The sequence below is a fragment of the Rhinopithecus bieti genome, unplaced genomic scaffold (genome assembly GCF_001698545.2).
Source record: "Rhinopithecus bieti isolate Rb0 unplaced genomic scaffold, ASM169854v2 scaffold_33326, whole genome shotgun sequence".
Taxonomy (NCBI): domain Eukaryota; kingdom Metazoa; phylum Chordata; class Mammalia; order Primates; family Cercopithecidae; genus Rhinopithecus; species Rhinopithecus bieti.
The window spans coordinates 678,142-698,078 of record NW_016814921.1 but is presented as its reverse complement, the minus strand read 5'-3'; the positions used below and the strand labels follow the sequence as shown (position 1 = coordinate 698,078).

General features: G+C 35.0%; 1 protein-coding gene across 1 annotated transcript in view; it reads right to left on the bottom strand.

The window, feature by feature from the left end:
- The window catches only part of BLTP1 (bridge-like lipid transfer protein family member 1), a 233,207-nt gene that overhangs the window by 136,061 nt on the left and 77,209 nt on the right, over positions 1-19,937 (bottom strand). The window contains 7 exon segments of the mRNA XM_017852605.1: positions 568-1,405; positions 2,557-2,815; positions 5,575-5,825; positions 10,530-10,810; positions 11,502-11,621; positions 13,906-14,034; positions 16,075-16,254. Of these exon segments, the coding sequence (XP_017708094.1) occupies positions 568-1,405; positions 2,557-2,815; positions 5,575-5,825; positions 10,530-10,810; positions 11,502-11,621; positions 13,906-14,034; positions 16,075-16,254 (2,058 nt within the window).

Sequence of the window (19,937 nt, the reverse complement as noted above, 5' to 3'; positions counted from 1 at the left end):
TTTTTTTGAGACGGAGTGTCGCTCTGCCACCCAGGCTGGAATGCAGTGGCATGATCTCAGCTCACTGCAAGCTCCGCCTCCCGGGTTCAGGCCATTCTCCTGCCTCAGCCTCCCCAGCAGCTGGAACTACAGGCACCCGCCACCATGCCCAGCTAATATTTTGTATTTTCAGTACAGACAGGGTTTCACCATGTTAGCCAGGATGGTCTCGATCTCCTGACCTCGTGATCCGCCTGCCTCAGCCTCCCAAAGTACTGAGATTACAGGTGTGAGCCACCGCGCCCAGCCTATCGTATCGTAATCTTAGAGTATAATGCAGACACAGAATATGTGTTGATTAGATTAATGCAGTGACAATCAACTATAAACCATTTCTCAATTTAATTTACTTAAATTTCTAATATTCATCAATAACTCTGTGACCTATCATACATAAACCCATGGCTTCAGAAAGTCTATCTCTCAGAAAGGCAGCCAAAAAGAATGAGAGTAATTATGAAAATAATTTCTTAAAAATCTATTTTTCTAAATAAATATATCGATGGAAACTAATGATTTGGTTTATACCTTAAAAGTTGGAACAGAAAGCTGTTCAAATGATGATGAACTTTCTTCACTGGTTGGTGTATCCAGATCAAGGGGACGATGCAATGAGGATTTAGAGGTTCTTTTGTTGGATGGGTGCTTAACTGACCAATTAATTACCTGGAACTGAGTAAGGTAAGTCTGATAACAATTCATCACAGGTTGTTGTGGAGTGATCTGTTCACTCTCCACTGTTTTCTCACCTTCTACAATATATAGATGCTCTATAACATCATCTTCTCCACCTAACGCAGAAACAAATGAAGCCTGGGAAGGATGAGTTTTGAATGGTAGAGTTCGGGAATCCTGAATGCTTTCTCCATGTCCAGTCAGTGGTCCTTCTACACTGTGATATATGGAACCCCTACTGTAGTCAATCTGCTGGGTTTGCTTTTTCTTCTTTTTTCTACCTGGGTAAGTTCCAGGGCCTTCATCACTGCTAATGGGCTCAAATTCCTCAGCAGCAGAAAAGTAGGCTTCACTATCAGCCATTGACATGCTGGAATCCATTGATCGATACTGATGAAATGAATTAGAGTCTGCTGATGGTGTATATGGGAATGAACCAAAACTTCTCCTCTGCTTTGGTGAGTCTAGTACATTCTCATCACTTCGAGAGACATCACTACTAAACTGGACTCCAACTGTTACAGGCTGCTTGTCCCCATAGAAAGCAGCAGTAAGACTCTTAGTACTTCCAAGACGTGTGGAACAGACAGAGGCTTGTCGTTTCAAGGGAGATCTAAGAGGAGACTGACCTACTGACTTATCCTGAGTATTAGGAGACACAGGGCTGTTTCCCGAAATTTCTGTAGGGATACTAAAACAGAAAGAAAAGCTATTACCATTTTCTATACATCATAAAATTTACTCTAAGCATAAAAAGAAGTATCAATAAAAATCCTTTTGGTAATTTTAATCATGTACTTGACAAATAAAAGAAAATCTACAATTTTATAATAAAATACCCAAAGTAGCAAAACAGTACAGTATGTGTTCATACCCCTTATTAGTTCCAAAAAATTTTGAGGTAGCTTAAAACACAATAAAAACTGAAAGAAGCCTCAGAATGTAATCTTCTATCCATAATCCATGGACACTAATGCATTTATAAAGTTTTCTTTTCTTTCACATCCTTTAAAACTTGTCCAACAAAATATACCAGGGGCCTTTGATTAAAGAAGACTGGAGGAAGAAGTTATACATAACCCCAGTATTTCTGACTTTAGTAACTGATGTAGTAGTGCCATTTTCTAAGGCAGAAAAAGTTAAGAATGATAGGAATAAGGCCATTTTTAATATGTTGAATTTGAAGTCTCCATGACATATCCAAGTAAATATATCAAGAAGGTAGCTAGGCCTTAGGAACAAAGGTTTTGGTTGGAGTTTTACATTTAAAAGATGTTAGACAACATAATTGAAACCAAACAGTTATTGAGACTCCCTAGGGAAACAATATAGAATAAACGGAGAAAAAGGAGAGAATGTTCAACAAAGGGCAGGCTATAAAAGGAAGAGAAAAAATAAAGGAGGAAGAAATGGAGGACAGGACAATGGAGACTGAGAAGGAATAGCCAAGGAAGTGGGAGGAAATTCTGAAATGTGCTATCAAACCAAGAGGAAACTGATTCAAGAAGGGAGTGGCCAACTATTAAGGTGCCAAGAGGAGGAACAAAAAGTATCCATTAGACTAGAAGGATAATATCTGAATATTAACAGTGATTCACTCCGAGTGGTGGGATGACAAGAAACTTCCACTTTCATTATACTTTCTTGTACTTTCCTCATATCTGGAATGAATGACTTTTATAATCAGACAACAGCAAACTGACATTTCAAAATATGTTCAGATATACAGGAAACAATTTTCTAAAGTGGGGGAATGGAGAGGGAAGAAGTTTTTCTTGCCAGAATTTTAAACAATTATAATCCTATTTATGGTCAGGCTTCTAAATCTAAGTGAATACTGACCTTGCTTGGCCATCATCCCTTTTTGTCCCATGCATGAACTCTTTTTGAACCAAATGGTCATCAGCAACAGATGAAGGACTTTCCTTTTCACCAGCCAACAAAGGCTGTGCAGCACTAGAACTACTGTTCTCTTCTGAGGAAGAGGATGAACTATGAGATCGTAATGGTACTTGAAGACTAAGGTGCTGAGTTTTTCTCTCTACTTCTATTCCCACTGATTTATTTTCCCATTCTTTCCTCTTCATGGCATTCACATTACCTAAACAAACAAAAGGTGGGTTAAGTGAACACACAAAACTCAAAAGCAGTTTATAAAAAACATGGCAATCTATTCCATTTTAAGTATAATCTTTTTTTTTTTTTTTTTTTTTTTTGAGATGGAGTCTCACTCTGTCACCAGGATGGAGTGCAGTGGCATGATCTTGGCTCACTGCAACCTCTGCCTCCCGAGTTTAAGAGATTCTCCTGCCTCAGCCTCCCGAGTAGCTGGGACTACAGGTGTGTACCACCACACTCAGTTAATTTTTTAATTTTTAGTAGAGAAAGGGTTTCACCATGTTGGCCAGGATGGTCTTGATCTCTTGACCTCGTGATCTGCCCTCCTCAGGCTCCCAAAGTGCTGGGATTACAGGCATGTAAAAATAACGAGTGACTAATTTCATATAGCAATTTGTTAAATATTTTAGAAATATATCTACATAAGTATAGATCCCAGGCCCATAAACAGTGAATTCTTTTCTTCTTTTTAAATCTTTTATTGGAAAAATTTCAAACTTACAGAAAACTTTCAAGAATAGTACAGAACACCACATATCTTCTACTTGGATTTACTTACTTTAAGCATTTTCCCCCTTTTGCTCTAAAAGTTCAGTGTTGACAGGGACTGTATCATTTTTTCATTCACTGATGTACCTCCAGTGCCTGGAACAACGCCTCATACACGGAAGGCACTCAATACATGATTTTGTGAATAAATAACGACTTTAGGATCAGAGTGAAGCACCACTGTTTCAGAGTTTCATAAAGAGCTCTGTGATGTGTTACATAAATTGAGGGGCTGGGGGAAATAAAAAGAGAATTCTATAGCTGCCTAGATCCAAAAAAATAAATCTTGCTCAACTTCCCCTCTCCTCCTACCATCCCAGTTTTAGCCAAAAAAAAAGTAAACCCACTAACGGAGAAAACATCTCTGTGAACAGAATGCAGTTCTAGTGGCATTCAAGGGGTAAGAGTCATAAACCTAAAATATAATATTTACTTCTAGTACCACAAATGTAAAACAGAGCAATGAAAGTGAAAAGAAAAAATGGTCTTGATTCACTTCTAAGTGATACAGGAACACAGTGTTCACTGACCTTCCAAGCAGATCCTTAATTCTACCCATATGCCCTTCTTGATTTTATCCTGACAATGCATCTGTACTCCATTCCTGGAAGACTCAATAATCAGAAACTCAGGTACATATGTAGGGGTTATTTCCAAGCTTCCCTGGACAAGAAACTCATGGCAATTCAGCAATTACAACTCACTACTAAAAGAATCACCAAGAGATACAGACGCTTCCTATTATACATTATAAGAATTTTACTTTCTTCAATGGTAGAAAGAGAATTTACTGTTTTCCTCCTTTCACATCATGTATAAATTCCCTGCAAATATTCTTTCTTGAGTTTGTGATGGTTAATCTTTGAAAATCAAGCAATCTTTATAATTAGTGCCAGTTGTAGCACAGTGGAGAGAACAACAAGGTGGCTTCAAAGGCCCTGATTCTAGTTTCCTCTCAGCCATACCTGGCTGTATCACTTCATGCAACTCAGTCTCAGTTATAGGCCTCAGTTTCCTTACTACGAAACAAGGATAATGTCCACTTTACATGGTAGCTTAGGGATTAAATGAGAAAATGCCAGTGTAAACCTTTAAAAATGAACATTATTCAAACATAAAAAAGTTATATAAGACAGCTAAATTATTACAATCTATCTTATCACTTAAATGCCAAGAAGTTTTGGTGTTTGCTGATTTTATAAGATAATCTGCTCTCATTCTAGCAAATCTACCAAAGTACCTTAAAATAACTTGTTCACACTTATACTACTCAGTAAAAAATCATTTAAACAGGAATTTAGCATATGTAGTCCACCTGTTTGTTTCCTCTAAGAGCTTCTATACATGGGAAAGCAATCTGATAAACTCTTAAAGGTAAAATTACCCCTTTCCTATCTTTTTTTGTCTACTGATAAAAGGCAGAGGTAAATTAATATTTTTAAATTAATTAAGGGGAAATGGCTAAATATTCGTGAAGTATCAAGACTTTTCTGCTTTTAACATCTTCACAGCATGGCCACTTAAGTAGTAAATAGTGCGCTGAATCACAGGAATACACAACTAAAAAATTCCATAGGAAAAATCTGTTTCTGAAGTCTCTGGAGAAAAGACTCTAGGTAAATCTAAATATAATACACTTGAAGTCACTCTTCACTGCTCATACCAAACTGGTGTATTTGCAGAGTTATGCTAAAGATTCTAAGACCAGAGTTCTTTTCTTGACATGTTTAATTTTACTGATAAGGAAACTATTTTGCAAAAATAATTGGTAACATGGGGGCCAATAGTATAAATATTACTATTCAAAAGTTTTCCTATAAAAGCAAGCTGGTGAAACAACCGTTACCTTGAAGCACAGCTATTCCTAAGTATTTATCTGGATGCTGTGTTACAGGAAAATAACAATACGTAAGGAAATATTTAGAATAAACTGCATGAGGAAAGCCACCCACGTCAACAACAGAAGATCTGAATAGCAGACCTACTTCTGTCCTGTGTAACTCCGAAACAGTCACTAGTTTTATCTGGCTTTAGTTAAGTCATGTGCAAAACAAAGGTGGATTATACTAAACACTACTCATAACATTACACAAAATAAATTGAGTTGAACAGAGTTAACACTGAATTTCTCTCAGAATGGCATAGTGATAAAGAAAATAAACAACTAGCAAAAGTGACGAAACATTTTATTACCATCTATAATTTTGGGAATTTCTTTAGTAATTATCCATTCTCCAGGCTGTAGCAGAGACTGTCCATAATACATATCAGACTCTGCACTTGTGCTTGAAAATGCAGAGCTACTGGAAGGTGTCAACTCTTCAAGTTTGAAGAAATCTAGGCCAGTTACTGTGCCACCAAAGAATCTGCAGCCACCAAGACAACCACATTTGTTTCTGCACCTCTTATTCTTAAGGATATCATCTGGCCACAAAAACCACAACCTAAACAGAACCCAAAAGAAAACAAAAAACAACAACATAAAAAACAAATCATTAAGAAATGAAAAACTTTTTGATAGATAATTAAAATTAATTGTAAATATTTTTAAATGACAAAGCAAACACAAAGGTTTATTCCTACTGTTTTTTTTTTAATCATTTGCCTTTCTAAAAGAATATAGTCTTACCAGAGCAAGTGAGATGGAAATTATCAGAATCAATAATAATAGAGATACGGCATACATTAAAAAGCCCAAAGCATTAAAAAACAGCAAATATAAAAATCAGACATTTAAGTCCAGTTTTACAATGTAGTAAACATTCTCAAAAAAACTAAAATTTTAAGACATTAATCCAGAAAAACCATTAGTATAGATTATGCTTGATAGCTCACTACCTTTAGCATCTCAGAGCCTATTTCACAATGCAAATTTAAAACACTAAAAAATTACAAATATGGAGCAACTAAGAAATTATTTCTCAATAAAATTAAAATAATGAACTACTCCACATTTTAGAGAAAAACAATATCCAGGTCTACTCCTTTGTAATAAGGACTCCAAATAAAGTATTAAAAATGTATGTAAACTTCGGGTTCTGTATACGTGACTCACAGATCTGTCACTATTTATTAACTCCCCTCCTTTCTTAAAAAATAGGGCTGAGGCAGGAGAATGGCGAGAACCCGGGAAGCGGAGCTTGCAGTGAGCCGAGATCGCGCCACTGCACTCCAGCCCGGGCAACAGAGCAAGACTCTGTCTCAAAAAAAAAAAAATTATGTAATAGAAATCTGTGAGATATATCTTTATTCCTTTTTTTTTTTAACTTTCATAAAATCCTCTCACGTTTACAGTCTATTTTTCTAAGCATTTTTACATGTATTGTCTCCTTGGATTCTCAAGACCCTCACAGGGAGACAGAATAGGTATCATCACCTTCATTTTACATTCATTAATTTATGTTTCTTGAACATATCTATTAAGTGCCTAGTGTTATGCTAAGCAAAACTGAGATGGTCTTATCCATATGAAGTTTACAATACAGAGGCAAAGATAAACAATAAACAAGAAAATAACAGCAAATAATAAATTGTATTAACTGCTATGAGGTAAACAGGGTGTTGTGACAAAGAAAATAGGGAGAATCTTTTAAAAAGTAACATTTGAGACATTAAAGATGAGATGAAACAACTTAGAAGTGGAACATCTATCTAGAGAAGACAGAAGGAAAAATGTATGAGTAGGCCTTAAGATGAGGGACAGCTTAAGGTTACTTTGGTCAGATGTTACTCATTTCAAATCACTTCTGTATTTTCAAGTATTAAGTCAAGCAGCAAAGATATCTTAAAACACCATCAAAATAAAAGAACTTATACACATAATAGACATTTTTTTACTTCATTTCCACAGCAAAAGCTTGGTAGAATGCATGACTTTGAGTCCTCTAAACCTGAGTTCCAATTCTAGCTGTGCCACTTACTAACCCTAGAACTTCAGACAAGTCAACATCTCTAAGCCTCAGTTTCCTCATCTGCAAAATGATGGTATGATACATCTAATAAGATCATTGTGAGGATAAAATAGCATAACACATGTAAAGCACCTGATGCAAAATCTGGACTACAGAAGTTACACAACAAACATTAGCTCTCCTTTCCTATCTTTGCATAATCCAATGCACTAGTTGTCAAACGTTAGTTTGTATTAGAATCAACTGAATGGCTTGTTGAACTATAGAATGGCTGGGCTTCACCTCCAGAGTTTCTGATTGAGGTCTGGGAAGGCCTGATTATGTATATTTGTAATAAGTTCCAAGGAGATGTTGATGCTAGTGGTTTGGGAGCCATATTTTTAAAAAACATTAATCTAACGGAACTAATTGCCTATGTACCCAGTAGCTTTTCCAGTAATATCAGAAATGAATATACTTTTCTCTAAAACTCCTGGGAATCCAATATACACAAAGGCAGCCAAAGCTGAAAGTCAATGAGTTACCATGGGGAGAGCAAATCATCATGAGTCCTAGGAATCCCTGCATGTTCCTGCTGGGGATGCCATGAATGCAAACTCTGTCCAGCCTATTTCACAGGGTTGTGTTTGGAGCAAGCAACCCTGAGGGCTGAGGTAATCCTTCTCTCTGGAAAGAGTAGGCTTGCTTCCACTTACTATAAAAATAGTAAGACTCCCTAAGTTCAGTGTTCCTCTTCTTTAACATAATCTGCTTTATGCACATATTCATCATGATGGGCCTTTTTTTTTTTTTTCCTCCCGAGACTGAGTCTTGCTCTGAGGCTGGAGCGCAGTGGTGCAATCTTGGCTCACTGCAACCTCTGCCTCCCGGGTTCCAGCGATTCTCCCGCCTCAGCCTCCCAAGTAACTGGGACTACGTTATCCCCTCTAGGACTCAGGGACAGAGTTGCTAGATTTAGCGAATAAAATACAAACAAAAATAAGTTTGTTCCATGCAATATGTGGGGCAAACTTACACTAAAATGTGTTTTGTTGTTTATCATAAAGTTAAATTTAACTGGGCATCCTGTATTTTATCTGGCAACTCTACTTGGTGGGTACAGGGAACCAACCTGCCAACACGTGACTGGCTACCGCTTTTGCTGTAATATAGTCTCTGATCAGAAGTTTTGTGTATTTTGCCAGCATCCATGAAATTGTAACAGCTAACTTGTTACCGTGTAAGAAAGATAAAAACCTCAGACTCTTCACAATTTTTGACAAACTACAGCACTGTAATCAACCTAAATGAGCTACTTGGAGCAACTTGAGTCACCTGAAGCAACCTACTCAGTTCCATTACCACCTTGCTCTACCACCTAAACTAATAAAAAACAGGCATTTGTTTCACACTAAGTGGCTTCCTGAGCAATAAATAACAAAGAAATCCAATTTATTTTACACAATATTCTTCATATATGAGCTTTCATACTCAGATATATGTCAAATCTTCCTCAATTAATTTAAAAGATTAATGTAATATCAATAAAAATCTCAACAGATTTTCTTTTTTTAACCAGAAAATGGTTCTCAAGTTCTTCTGGGAAAGTTAACAGATAACAATAAACATTTTGTGAAACATAGAAATGAATATGTATTAGATGTAAATTTTTCCCTCTGTATTTGAATAGGTATTTGCAGAAAAAGCGATTTACCTCCTTACCTAGAATAATATATACATGTACCCCATATAAAATCCAGAGGGATTCGAGTTTTATATATTAACCAGAAAAAGGAAAAGAAAAAAATAATAACAGATGCTATTTGATTACTAGCAAAAGAATGGCTTTCTCAAATTAGTAACTGACATATCTGAATGTGTAAAATTAAAGTCATATATGAAAATAAAAACAAAATTAAAAGATAAAACAAACTGTAAAATGCTAGCAACAGAGATCACAAAAAGGGTGATCATCTATAAAGAGCTCTTAAACATTGAAAACCACCAACACCCCAGTAAATAAATGTACACAGAATATAAACATTCAATTCACAGGTGAAGAAATCGAAACAGCTAACAAATGTAGTTTTTAAAGTATTAATTCAGAAGTATATAAATGCAAAATAAAGAGATGCCACCTTTCACTTATCAGAAAATGCTCAAAAGGTAGTAATGGTGCAGGGTGACAGGGACTAGCTAAAAAGCCATTGGAGATATAAACTGAAAAAATTTCTGGCAAGTAATTTGGGAATGCATATGAAAAGTCTTAATTTTCAACTCATTCATCCTCCCTTTCAGGAAATTATCTAAAGGAAACAGCCAGAAAGCATGGGAAAATATTTTATGTGCAAAAATGTTCCTCTATCATTTATAATGGGAAATTTAGAAATAATCTAAATATTTAATATAAGGGCAATGGCTAAATAAAACATGTTGTGTCTTTTTGGTAATGTATTATCATTTTTTTAAAAGGATCTTTATAAAATGTTTAATCATGTGGCCAGATGCTTGGGATATAAGTTTAATATAAACATGCAGAATTTCAAACTGTATATACAGGATGATTTCAAGCGTTAAAAAAATACAGCAAAATCCTGGAGATAAAATTTCATGTGGTGGGGTTATGATCATTATTTTCTTTTGTTTCCTAATAGTTTCCTATATTTTTAGAATTAGCATATATTAAATATACAATGGGGAAGATGGGGATGGAAAAAGTCATACTATCATTTTAAATGGAAGTGATTCAGTAAGAGGCGCTGGCAACTTTTAAAATCATATATAATAATAATTTCCTAAGGACCAAGAAATAGGCTTGAGTACTCTTAGTCTTCCTTGCAGTTCTGAAGGCCCATAAAAGGAGTTTTATACAGTAGACAGTAGTAGTACTGTGATTTCCAGGAATTAATGATGACTTGAAAGTGGAGAGCTGTGGTAAGAGAGAAAATGCAGTGCTTTACAAAATGTTATTTGGGGACCATAACTTAAACTTGTTTCACTGTTGGCATACATGGTATAGACTTAGAAACACATCAGAAAATAATGTTATTTCCAACAACTATACCATCACCAGAGACAAGATATATATTTACTTAGATATTAGGTCCTTATATATTCATTGAGGTGCAGCAGCACAATTATATTAGGTCTTTATTTAAAATATTCTTAGTCCATTCTCTCAGTAGAATTTCCTCTATAATTATCTAGTTATTTTCATCTGAACAGGAGACTACTGCCATTCTTAAAATTTTCACTTACCTCTTAGTTCTGGCATCATGAGTTTCTAAGAAATGTCTTTGTGCCTCATGTTTAGAATGATGGTCAGCAGCTAAAGCAATATCAACAGTAATAAGTCCTAAATTGGCTGACCCAGCTTCAAGCCAATAGGCCCTCCGTAGCACTGCAGGCTGAAGTCCAATTCTACAATTATTTAATTGCTCAATGTACTGTCTCACTTGAAAATCCTGAATTGCAGCACTGATTCCTTCCCCAACTGATTGATTGTGGAGATTACAGTTTGCAACTCGAATTGCACCCATCTAAAATTGAATGAAGAAACCGAAACAAAATATAATTTCTGTATTTTAAGTAGCTTAGCCAAAACTACTGAATAGGTGATCATTTCAAATCGAGTAAAACATAAATGGAAGGAGAAAATAAAGGAAAAAGAAATAAAAAAGGAAATAAATGGGAAAGGGACAAGAAGGGAACAGAAAAGTTAAACAAAATAAAACAAAATAGACAATTTTTTAAAAAGAGGATAAAAGGAAAAAAGCAGAAGTCCACAGGCGAACAAAAGAAGTAAATAATGAAATCGTAGAAACTTAACAAGGCTTGATTTTAAACTACAATCCATAAAAGAGTGGGAAACAAATGTTTTCAGGAGCCAGGCAGAAAATATAAATGTATGAATCCTAAAGACATTCAAAAATCACATCATTTAAAAGCACTACCAGTTTACATCCCTGATATAAAAGCAACCTACTATTTTATATCCCTGCCATAAAACAATGTTATAATAACTCAGAGTAAATAACTGGTGAAAGTATGCCTTAAAAAAAAAAAAATACTGGAAGAGAACATGGATGAGTAAAAATTAGAACACTTTCTCCTAAAATTATGTGGCAGTCCGTGCGATGACAAACTATAAGTGTGTGTTTTAGTTCAAGAAATAGAGGTTTGGTTTAGTAAAAAGGAAAAAGCACTACACTGGCCAAGCAAAACACTTACCTTTATATTTGTAGCACAACCATGCTCAACAATATAAATATCGGCTCCATCTACTGCTAAACGAGTCATAGTATATTTCAAATCATCTGAAGTTGGACAAGGCCCAGGAATACAACTCAACTAAAATAAAAAAGGATTGTACATCTAAATCATCACCATCAACTTATTATTTTGACAGTTAAGTCATCTTCTTTAAATAAACACAAAAAAATCTAGTTATTGATGTATTTTTTAAAAATCTAATTTCATTCTTTTACAATAAATGAAATCAGCAGTTAAAGTGTTACCAATTAGAAAACTATACATTAGAAAACAATAAGTAAACATGCACCATTTTCATTCAGAAGAGGCAAGTAGCAAGTCTAACGGACAATACATATACAACTTCTTACTGAAACTCAGAGAGCATAAGCAAATAAAGTGATAAGTAAACAGTGTCACAGGTTTACAAGAATTGTATGAGTTTAGAGTAGTAAGGTTTTCTTACAGGTACTCCATACACACAGATATATTTTCACACACACACATACACAAATATATTCACTGTAAATATTATGATATCTAAGATAATCCATATTCATTTTATTTTACACCTAAAACACAGATTTTTATGATGTTTAGGTTAAAAGAAAATGTATGTATCACCTACATCAATCAACTTCTTGAGGAGATGGAAGACCTGAGTAAATTATTGGCCCAACAGCATGAAAATGCTCATTAGTGGCAGAGCCAGAACTAGAAACAGGTGTCTCACAGTGTAGTCAATACTCTATAAGGATATATTTCCTCTGGACAAAAACAGACCTAAACAAACTAAAGTGGCAGAATGGAGATCAGTAGTTGCCTGAGGTAGGGGCTGACTGCAAAGACACACAAAGGAATTTTCTAAGGTGATAGAAATGTTCTATATCTTCACTGGTGATAATAGTTACACAGGTATATACAGCATTTGTCAAAGCTCAAACTGTACAACTTTAAAAGGATGAATTTACTGTATGCAAATTATGCCTCAATTAAACTTATTTTTAAAAATTTTAGGGCTGGGTGCGGTGGCTCACGCCTGTAATCCCAGCATTGTGGGAGGTCGAGACGGGCAGATCACGAGGTCAAGAGATGGAGACCATCCTGCCTAACAGGGTGAAACCCCATCTCTACTAAAAATATACAAAATTAGCCAGGTGTGGTGGTAGGTGCCTGTAGTCCCAGCTACTTGGGAGGCTGAGGCACGAGAATGGTGTGAACCCAGGAGGCGGAGCTTGCAGTGAGCCGAGATCGCGCCACTGCACTCCAGCCTGGGCGACAGAGCAAGACTCTGTCTCAAAAAAAAAAAAAATTTAATGCAACGTAAACACTTTAAGTTAAAAAAAAAGAAAAGAAAAAGGGGGGGGAGGCACCTAAAGGTATGTTTGTATTATCCATAAAAAACTGCCTGCCTGACCTATGACTAAGGAACCAATTCTGTGGAGCCTGGCAATGTGTTTATAATAAGAAAAAAAATAATTTTAATCACCAAATATAGCTGTTTCCTTCAATGTCAATATATAAGCATGCATTACAGATTTTTTGGACGGAAAAGTAGGATGAACTACTTTCAATTCATAGTAATATAACAGCAAACAAATATAATTTGTATAGCAGAAGAGCAAAAAAGGAAAGATACATACGGGAAAGAACTAGAAAGAAAAACTAAGCTGTTAACCACTGTGTTGTAGAACCAGGGTAAGTTATTTTTCTTTTTTGAAACAGCCATGCTTTCCAGATTTTCTGAAATAACCACGCTTCCAAAATCAGGGGGAGAAAATGCCTCCCTCCCCAAATTCATAAGGGAGAGAGTATTTATTGCACAATAATACTATGCATTTCATTGCCACTGCGTGCGGTTTTAGGGATTACCATCTACTTTTTGCAATCCTTGTGAAGATATTGTAATGACCCTTAATAAAGGTGGCACAATGTTGTGAAAAGAGCATAACATGTGGTGTCAGGAAACCTGGCAAATGACCAACCTTGCTATTACATTATGGGAGAAATGGCATGTCCAGAGTGGTCTGCAAACCATGTCATGTGAAGAATTCAACCTTCTCCTTGTTTCAATTTCTAAATCTTCTACATAAATATATAGCCACATCCCAATAATGCAATATGACGTGAATGTTAACAGCAAAAATGTAAGCAAAATATAATTTTTATAATTCTGTTTATTTTTTAATTTGTAGGTTTTAATAATCATCTCATATTTTAGATACTTTAAAAGGGCCAAGAATTTTAAAAATAATTTTATTAACTGAAAAACCTGCAGTTTGCTTCAAGGCTATGTGTATTTGACTTGAAGCTGATATCTCAATATTCCATTTTTTAAAATTCAGAAATGTTTATAATATTGCTAACATATTTGTTAACATACCTTGGACTCACAGAACCGACGATCAATTCCATGCTGACATATTATTACTGATTTTGGTCTTTCCAGTTCATACTCCCGACATACCACATGAAAAACAAATGTCTGTCCCCACTCCAAGAGGCATGCCAGCTACAGATAATCAGTGACAAGTTGACAACACTGTTAGCATTCTAAATAAGTGTTCAGAGTTTAAAAGCTTCCGAAGAATGTTAACATGGCTTGGAAGAACCCAAACACTGTCTTAAAACTTCTGCTAAATAAGCAACTTGTTAGCCAATGATTTTTGCTATCTTTAATATCATTTATATGCTTATGTTACCTTTCCTTTATGAATGACAAAATGCATTGCCAAAATGAAAACTCATTTCAACTGAAAAACTTCACTTCAGCAACTTTTAAAGCAAATCCTTTTATTCAAGGTTATATATCTTTCCTGTTACATAGCTAACTGAAATCTCCACATAGAAAAGCATCTAAAATTCTCTAATCATAAACCAAACTTTTATGTGAGAAAGTATCTCAATATCACATTGAGCTACAATTTTAAAACCAGGTATTTTGAAGATTAAAGCACTTTTGTTTATGTAAATAGAAGCTTAAGTAAGCATATATAATTCTTCAAATCTTCAGTTTTTTTAAAAAAAAAAAAAAACCTTAATTTTATAATTGATTAGAGCTGTTAAAAACATTGAGAGATAGATATATACATGGCATTATCCCCCCAAATAAGTACATAATTTAAACACTTGGAAAATAAAAATTTTACTTTTAAAACATACAAAGAATGGAATAAACATAAAAGTGCCTACAGATTCATGAACTGTACAGCAAACAGTGATGCCGAGATTTTATGCAAAAGAAAGAGAAATGTTTCACCTTATAAACGCAATTTATAAACATGTAAGATTCTAGCAGTCCTTAGAACAAAGGAATTCTACCCAGTCTTGCAGGGTCAGCACGGCTTTATTCCCTTCTTAGGGAACAAACTGCTTTGGAATATGCTTCAGTTTTTACTTGTATACTTAGGGATGGGAAATGGGAGATAATAAGAAGAGGACAGTTACAAGGCCAGTGAGCAATGACTATTGCTTTTCATCCATTTTTATACATTCCATTATGCATTTCTTCTCACATATTTTTATAAATATCATTATACATTCTAATATTATATTGAGATGACGTTCAACTCCAAAATATCCCTTTTCAATTCCATTCATTTTCCCACCACTTCTAGGATATTAATTTTTGCTACCCTCTGACGATTTCTTCCAGGTATACAGGGCATCTAGGTTCTTCATCACTTTCTTGTTGCTACTACATACCTCTAAATTATATGTTTTATACCCATTCTATAACTTTTTATCAAAATTGAGTATGTAACATTCCTATCAAATTCCAGTCTTTTGAAATATCAAGATGAGCATTCATATTATAATAAATATATGACTCAGGTGAAATGTTAAAATAATATGGCAATTCAACCAAACTTCAGTGGCCAATTAGAAACAAATAATATATTAAGGCTTTTGTGCCTTCTAAGGATTAAGTGAAAGGGGTGGTGGGAGAGAATTTATCCAAAAGGATCACACCTAGAATTCTAGACCAGATTTACTTACCAGTAAATTCACTTTTATTTTTTGAAACTATTATAAACATCACTAACAGCAGGTACAAATGATGTAATCTTGCTTTGGGACATGACAAGCAAAGAACCTTATTACCTAATCCTTAGCATCATAAGAGCTACTTTCAAATCCTACTTAAGAAATATGTAAGAAAACAAAGTTCTTAAAAAATTACTCCATATAGTAGAAAAATAAGATTTTTTCCAACAATGGAGGGCCAAGTAACATAATTTTAATAATATATTAAATTGACTTCTAGAACGGTACTTATCCTGAGTTTTTCCCAAAGAAAGTCTCAAATTCTTGGAAATATTACCTAGAACTACATACATTACACCCAACAAATTATATGTGGCTCAGAAAAGTGAAACTTGTCTCTGACTCACCTATAACTAAAATTCTGAATGGCAAGAATGACTCCCATCAGAATGCCATCAGTGGAAATGCAATGAACATTCAAACAGGCATACAAGTTATTCTTGAGAAGGTGGATAAAGAAAGGAAAAAGAAAATAAGTCAGGAGATAGTACTCTGAAAACCATACCTGTGGTGCTGTGACCTTAGCTGTAAGACTTCCAGCCTGCACATCAATTAACCATGCGTATTCTAAGGAATCACTTCCCAAAGGAAGACCTTCTGCTGAGAACATAGCGTGTGCTCTCAGCTGGAGACCTGACAAATTGATGTGACCTTCCCTGAGTACTTCATCCACAGGGGGTCGCTGCTGAAAACAATAATGATGAGACCGTAAAACGTATAAGAAAATCATATTATAAATTCTAGTTGTTTCCCCCGACACCCCCTGCAGAGATGAACAATAAAATCATGCCATCTATAAGGCTTCAGAATCCACAAGCTCCTAACACAACCTTGTACCCATAGAGGTAGTCTGAGTTAAGCATCTTTAATGAACAATATCTATGAGAGCCCAACTATTATAAAAAGCAAGACAGCTGAGTCCTAAAAAGTAGACAGATCTCTGATTGGCAACTGCCTTTATGAATAACAAGAAACTACAGTAGTACTCTGACAGGGAATACAAGAGACCAATCTTTTGTAGGAAATCTAAGAATCGTGAGATTAAAATATTTTTTGAAAGGAAGATAACATTGAAGAACATGGACTGTTAAGACCAAAAAATGAAGAATGGTGGTGAAAAGTAAACTTCCATAGAGATTCTGAGGACTATGTAAATACAAGGATAGTTTTATCTTCCAGAGAATAATTTCATACTCACTACTAAAAAGCCGCATGTATTTCAAAGGGAAAATTTCTAACATATTCAGAGAAATAAAGGATATGTCATAAAACAGATTATTTCATGGAACACTAGTTCCACACATTAAGAATAAAGAATCAAATAAGTCTGGAAATGCCCTACTGATCAGTCACCAATTTCTGTTAAATCTACCTCCCAGTCTCTCACAAATGCATTGACTTTTTTTCATCTTCAGTGCTCTCATCCTGGTCCAAACAGTATCACCTCCTGCCAGGACGTTTTCAAGGTATTAACTTTTTACATCTCTCTGCTCCATACTCTATCAGCAGTCACAGAGATCTTCTAAACATATGAATCTGATCCTGTTCTTGCCTCCAGACCATGAAATGCTACCAGAGCACTGCCTACCTCACCTTGTGGCACTTTTTACACTTGAAATTATTTATCTTAATTTTAATGTTCACAATATTTACATTCTCCCCCAGGTTCATTAATGACCATTTCTGTCTTATGCACCAAGTATCACTGCACCTAACAGTGACCACAAAAAGTAGATGCTGCTGACTAGACAGATTTCTTCACAGCAAGTATTCACAGAGTCTTCAATATACCAAGATACACTGAGGCAGTTCACAGATTATTTCCCAACCTAGTTTTATTACGGTAGTCCTCTTCATGTATGTCTAGGCCACCTCACAGGGTTAGTGTTCCTTGCTTTCAACATATGTTGGGAAACAGTCTTAAAAAAAATTTTTTTAAGGATAAGGGCTAACTCTAATTCGTAAGAAACTTTTTTAAAAAAAAATTCAAATTGTGACTACAATAATCACTCTAGAAGCTCTTCTGATCCAATTTTTCATTTAATTTTCATCCAAGCTATGTGACTTTATATAAAATCACCTGACTTCTCCAGGCATTAATTTCCTTACCTTTTTTACTGAGAGAACTGGGGAAGGTGGTCAAGAAAGTTATCTTCTGATACTGAGACTCAATAATTCTCAGTATAAAACTTTTATGAAATTTTTTAATCTCAAAATTACATGTAGATCTTGGGTTTTCCTAAGGTACAGCCTACATGATACACCAATAAACATTATATTCTAAATTTTATTGCAGTTTGCATCATGTGTGGGTTGAATGGCGTCCCTCAAAAATATATGTTCAAGTCTGAAGCCCTGGAACCTATGAATATGATCTTTTTTGAAAACAGGATTTTTGCAGATATAATTAGGTTATGGTAAGTTTACACTGAGGGTGGGCCCTAATCCAATATGACTGTTATCCCTGTAAGAGGAGAAAAAGTGGGACACACAGGCACAGAGAGAGTGGCAGCCAGTCGAGATGGAGGCAGAAATTTGAGTGATTCATCTACAAGCCGAGGAATACCAGGGATTACTGGCAACCACCAGAGCCTAAGAAGAGGCAAGGAAGGATCTTCCCCTACAGCTCAGACAGAATGTGACCCCGCCAACAGGACTTTGAACCTCCAGAACTGTGAGAGAATACATTTCTGTTCTTTTATGTCACCTAGTGTAGGATACTTTGTTATGGCAGCCCTATGAAACTAATACATAAGATGACCACAAAGTAAAAAGTGCATAGTTTCATAATGGGACACAATAGTCCATCAGTCACCTTGGATCCTTCGTCTTGAAGCCTTAAGACCGCTGCTACCCAGGATAAACTACAAGTGGGTAACCCAGATTTGAGCCTTGGAAGTAGACAAAGTGTGAACCCTTCCACTGTGAAAGAACATTAGATAGTATAATGACAGATGAAGAAAAAAATTCTTATGAACAGTTGTGTCAACACTAGAGAACATAAACAAGGTAAGTAGACAAGCAAATTCCAAGAGGATATATATGGTACCTTTGTCTTTGGGGTAAGTTGTCAACCATCTAGGAAATGAATTATCACTAGTGCTTCTACTTCCACCTTGATATCTCTACTCCATGAACTCCTTCTCTAATCCCCAAACAAGTCATACTTTATAATTCAGTCTCTCTACAAGTTTGCCATACCTCTATAATAAGAATTAATGTGAATATTCATAATCAGCTCAATAAAATGTTTTCTATGTCTGGAAAAGTCTTTTAAAAGTACAGTGATTAAAAGTTGAAGTGTTACCAGGTACTCATAAAAAACCAGGGATAGTCATCTACGATTCTTAGAACTCATGCATAGAAGACTTTCCCTTTTCCCTTTATTAATTTCCTTAATAGACTGAAAAAGGGAGCTGGGCTTCCTCTCCACACACCTGCCTCCCAGAATAAAAAACAACCGATTCTAGTGACCCACTAATTATAGAGAGGAGGACAAGAGTTTTTTTTTAAGGTTAATATGGCAAGTTAAAATAGTGTTATGTGAGAACTTTGTGATGATAGAATAGTTCTGTATCTTCATTTTGGTGGTGGTTACATGAATCTACACATGATAAGATGACCTAGAACTATGCACACACATTGTATCAATGTCAGTTTCCTTGTTTTGATACTATAATTTTGTAAAATAATTTTACCATGGAAAACAACTGGGTAAAGAGTACACACAGGATCTCTCTGATCTTTGCAACTTCCTGTGAATCTATAATTATTTCAAAATAAAAGTTTAAAACCGGAAACACTCATTCTGTGGCAAAACAAAAACAATTCCTAGCACATATTAAGTTTTAGCTAATATGATCTCATATATGTCAAATATATGTATGAAAAATTAAATTAAAATTCCATGAAGAAAAATATAGTCAGTGATGGCAAAAGAATGAAAAGGAGATATGCTATTTTAAATAAAATGATCAGTTACTACATATAATCATAATAAATGATCATTCACTGATGATTTCTGGGTATCAGATTCATCTTTGCATTTATAATTTTACTTTCTCTTGTATTACGTTCCATTTATATTTCTAAATCACACAACTTGATTAAAAGTAAGACGGGGCACATAAAGCAGTGGTAGGTGCCACGGAAAGCCATTTGGCTTTTTAAAAAATAATAATAAAATTATAGTCTACCCAGAAGTGCAATAAATCCTCAAATTCTCACTTGATGAATATCATTGGTTCTCTTTTAAAAGAGCCCAGAGGTATCTTGAAGGAATTAACGAAGTATCTTATGTTAGATGAATAAGTCATTGACCTTGTAGATATACACGTAAAATATTATTTAAATACTTAAAATATTATT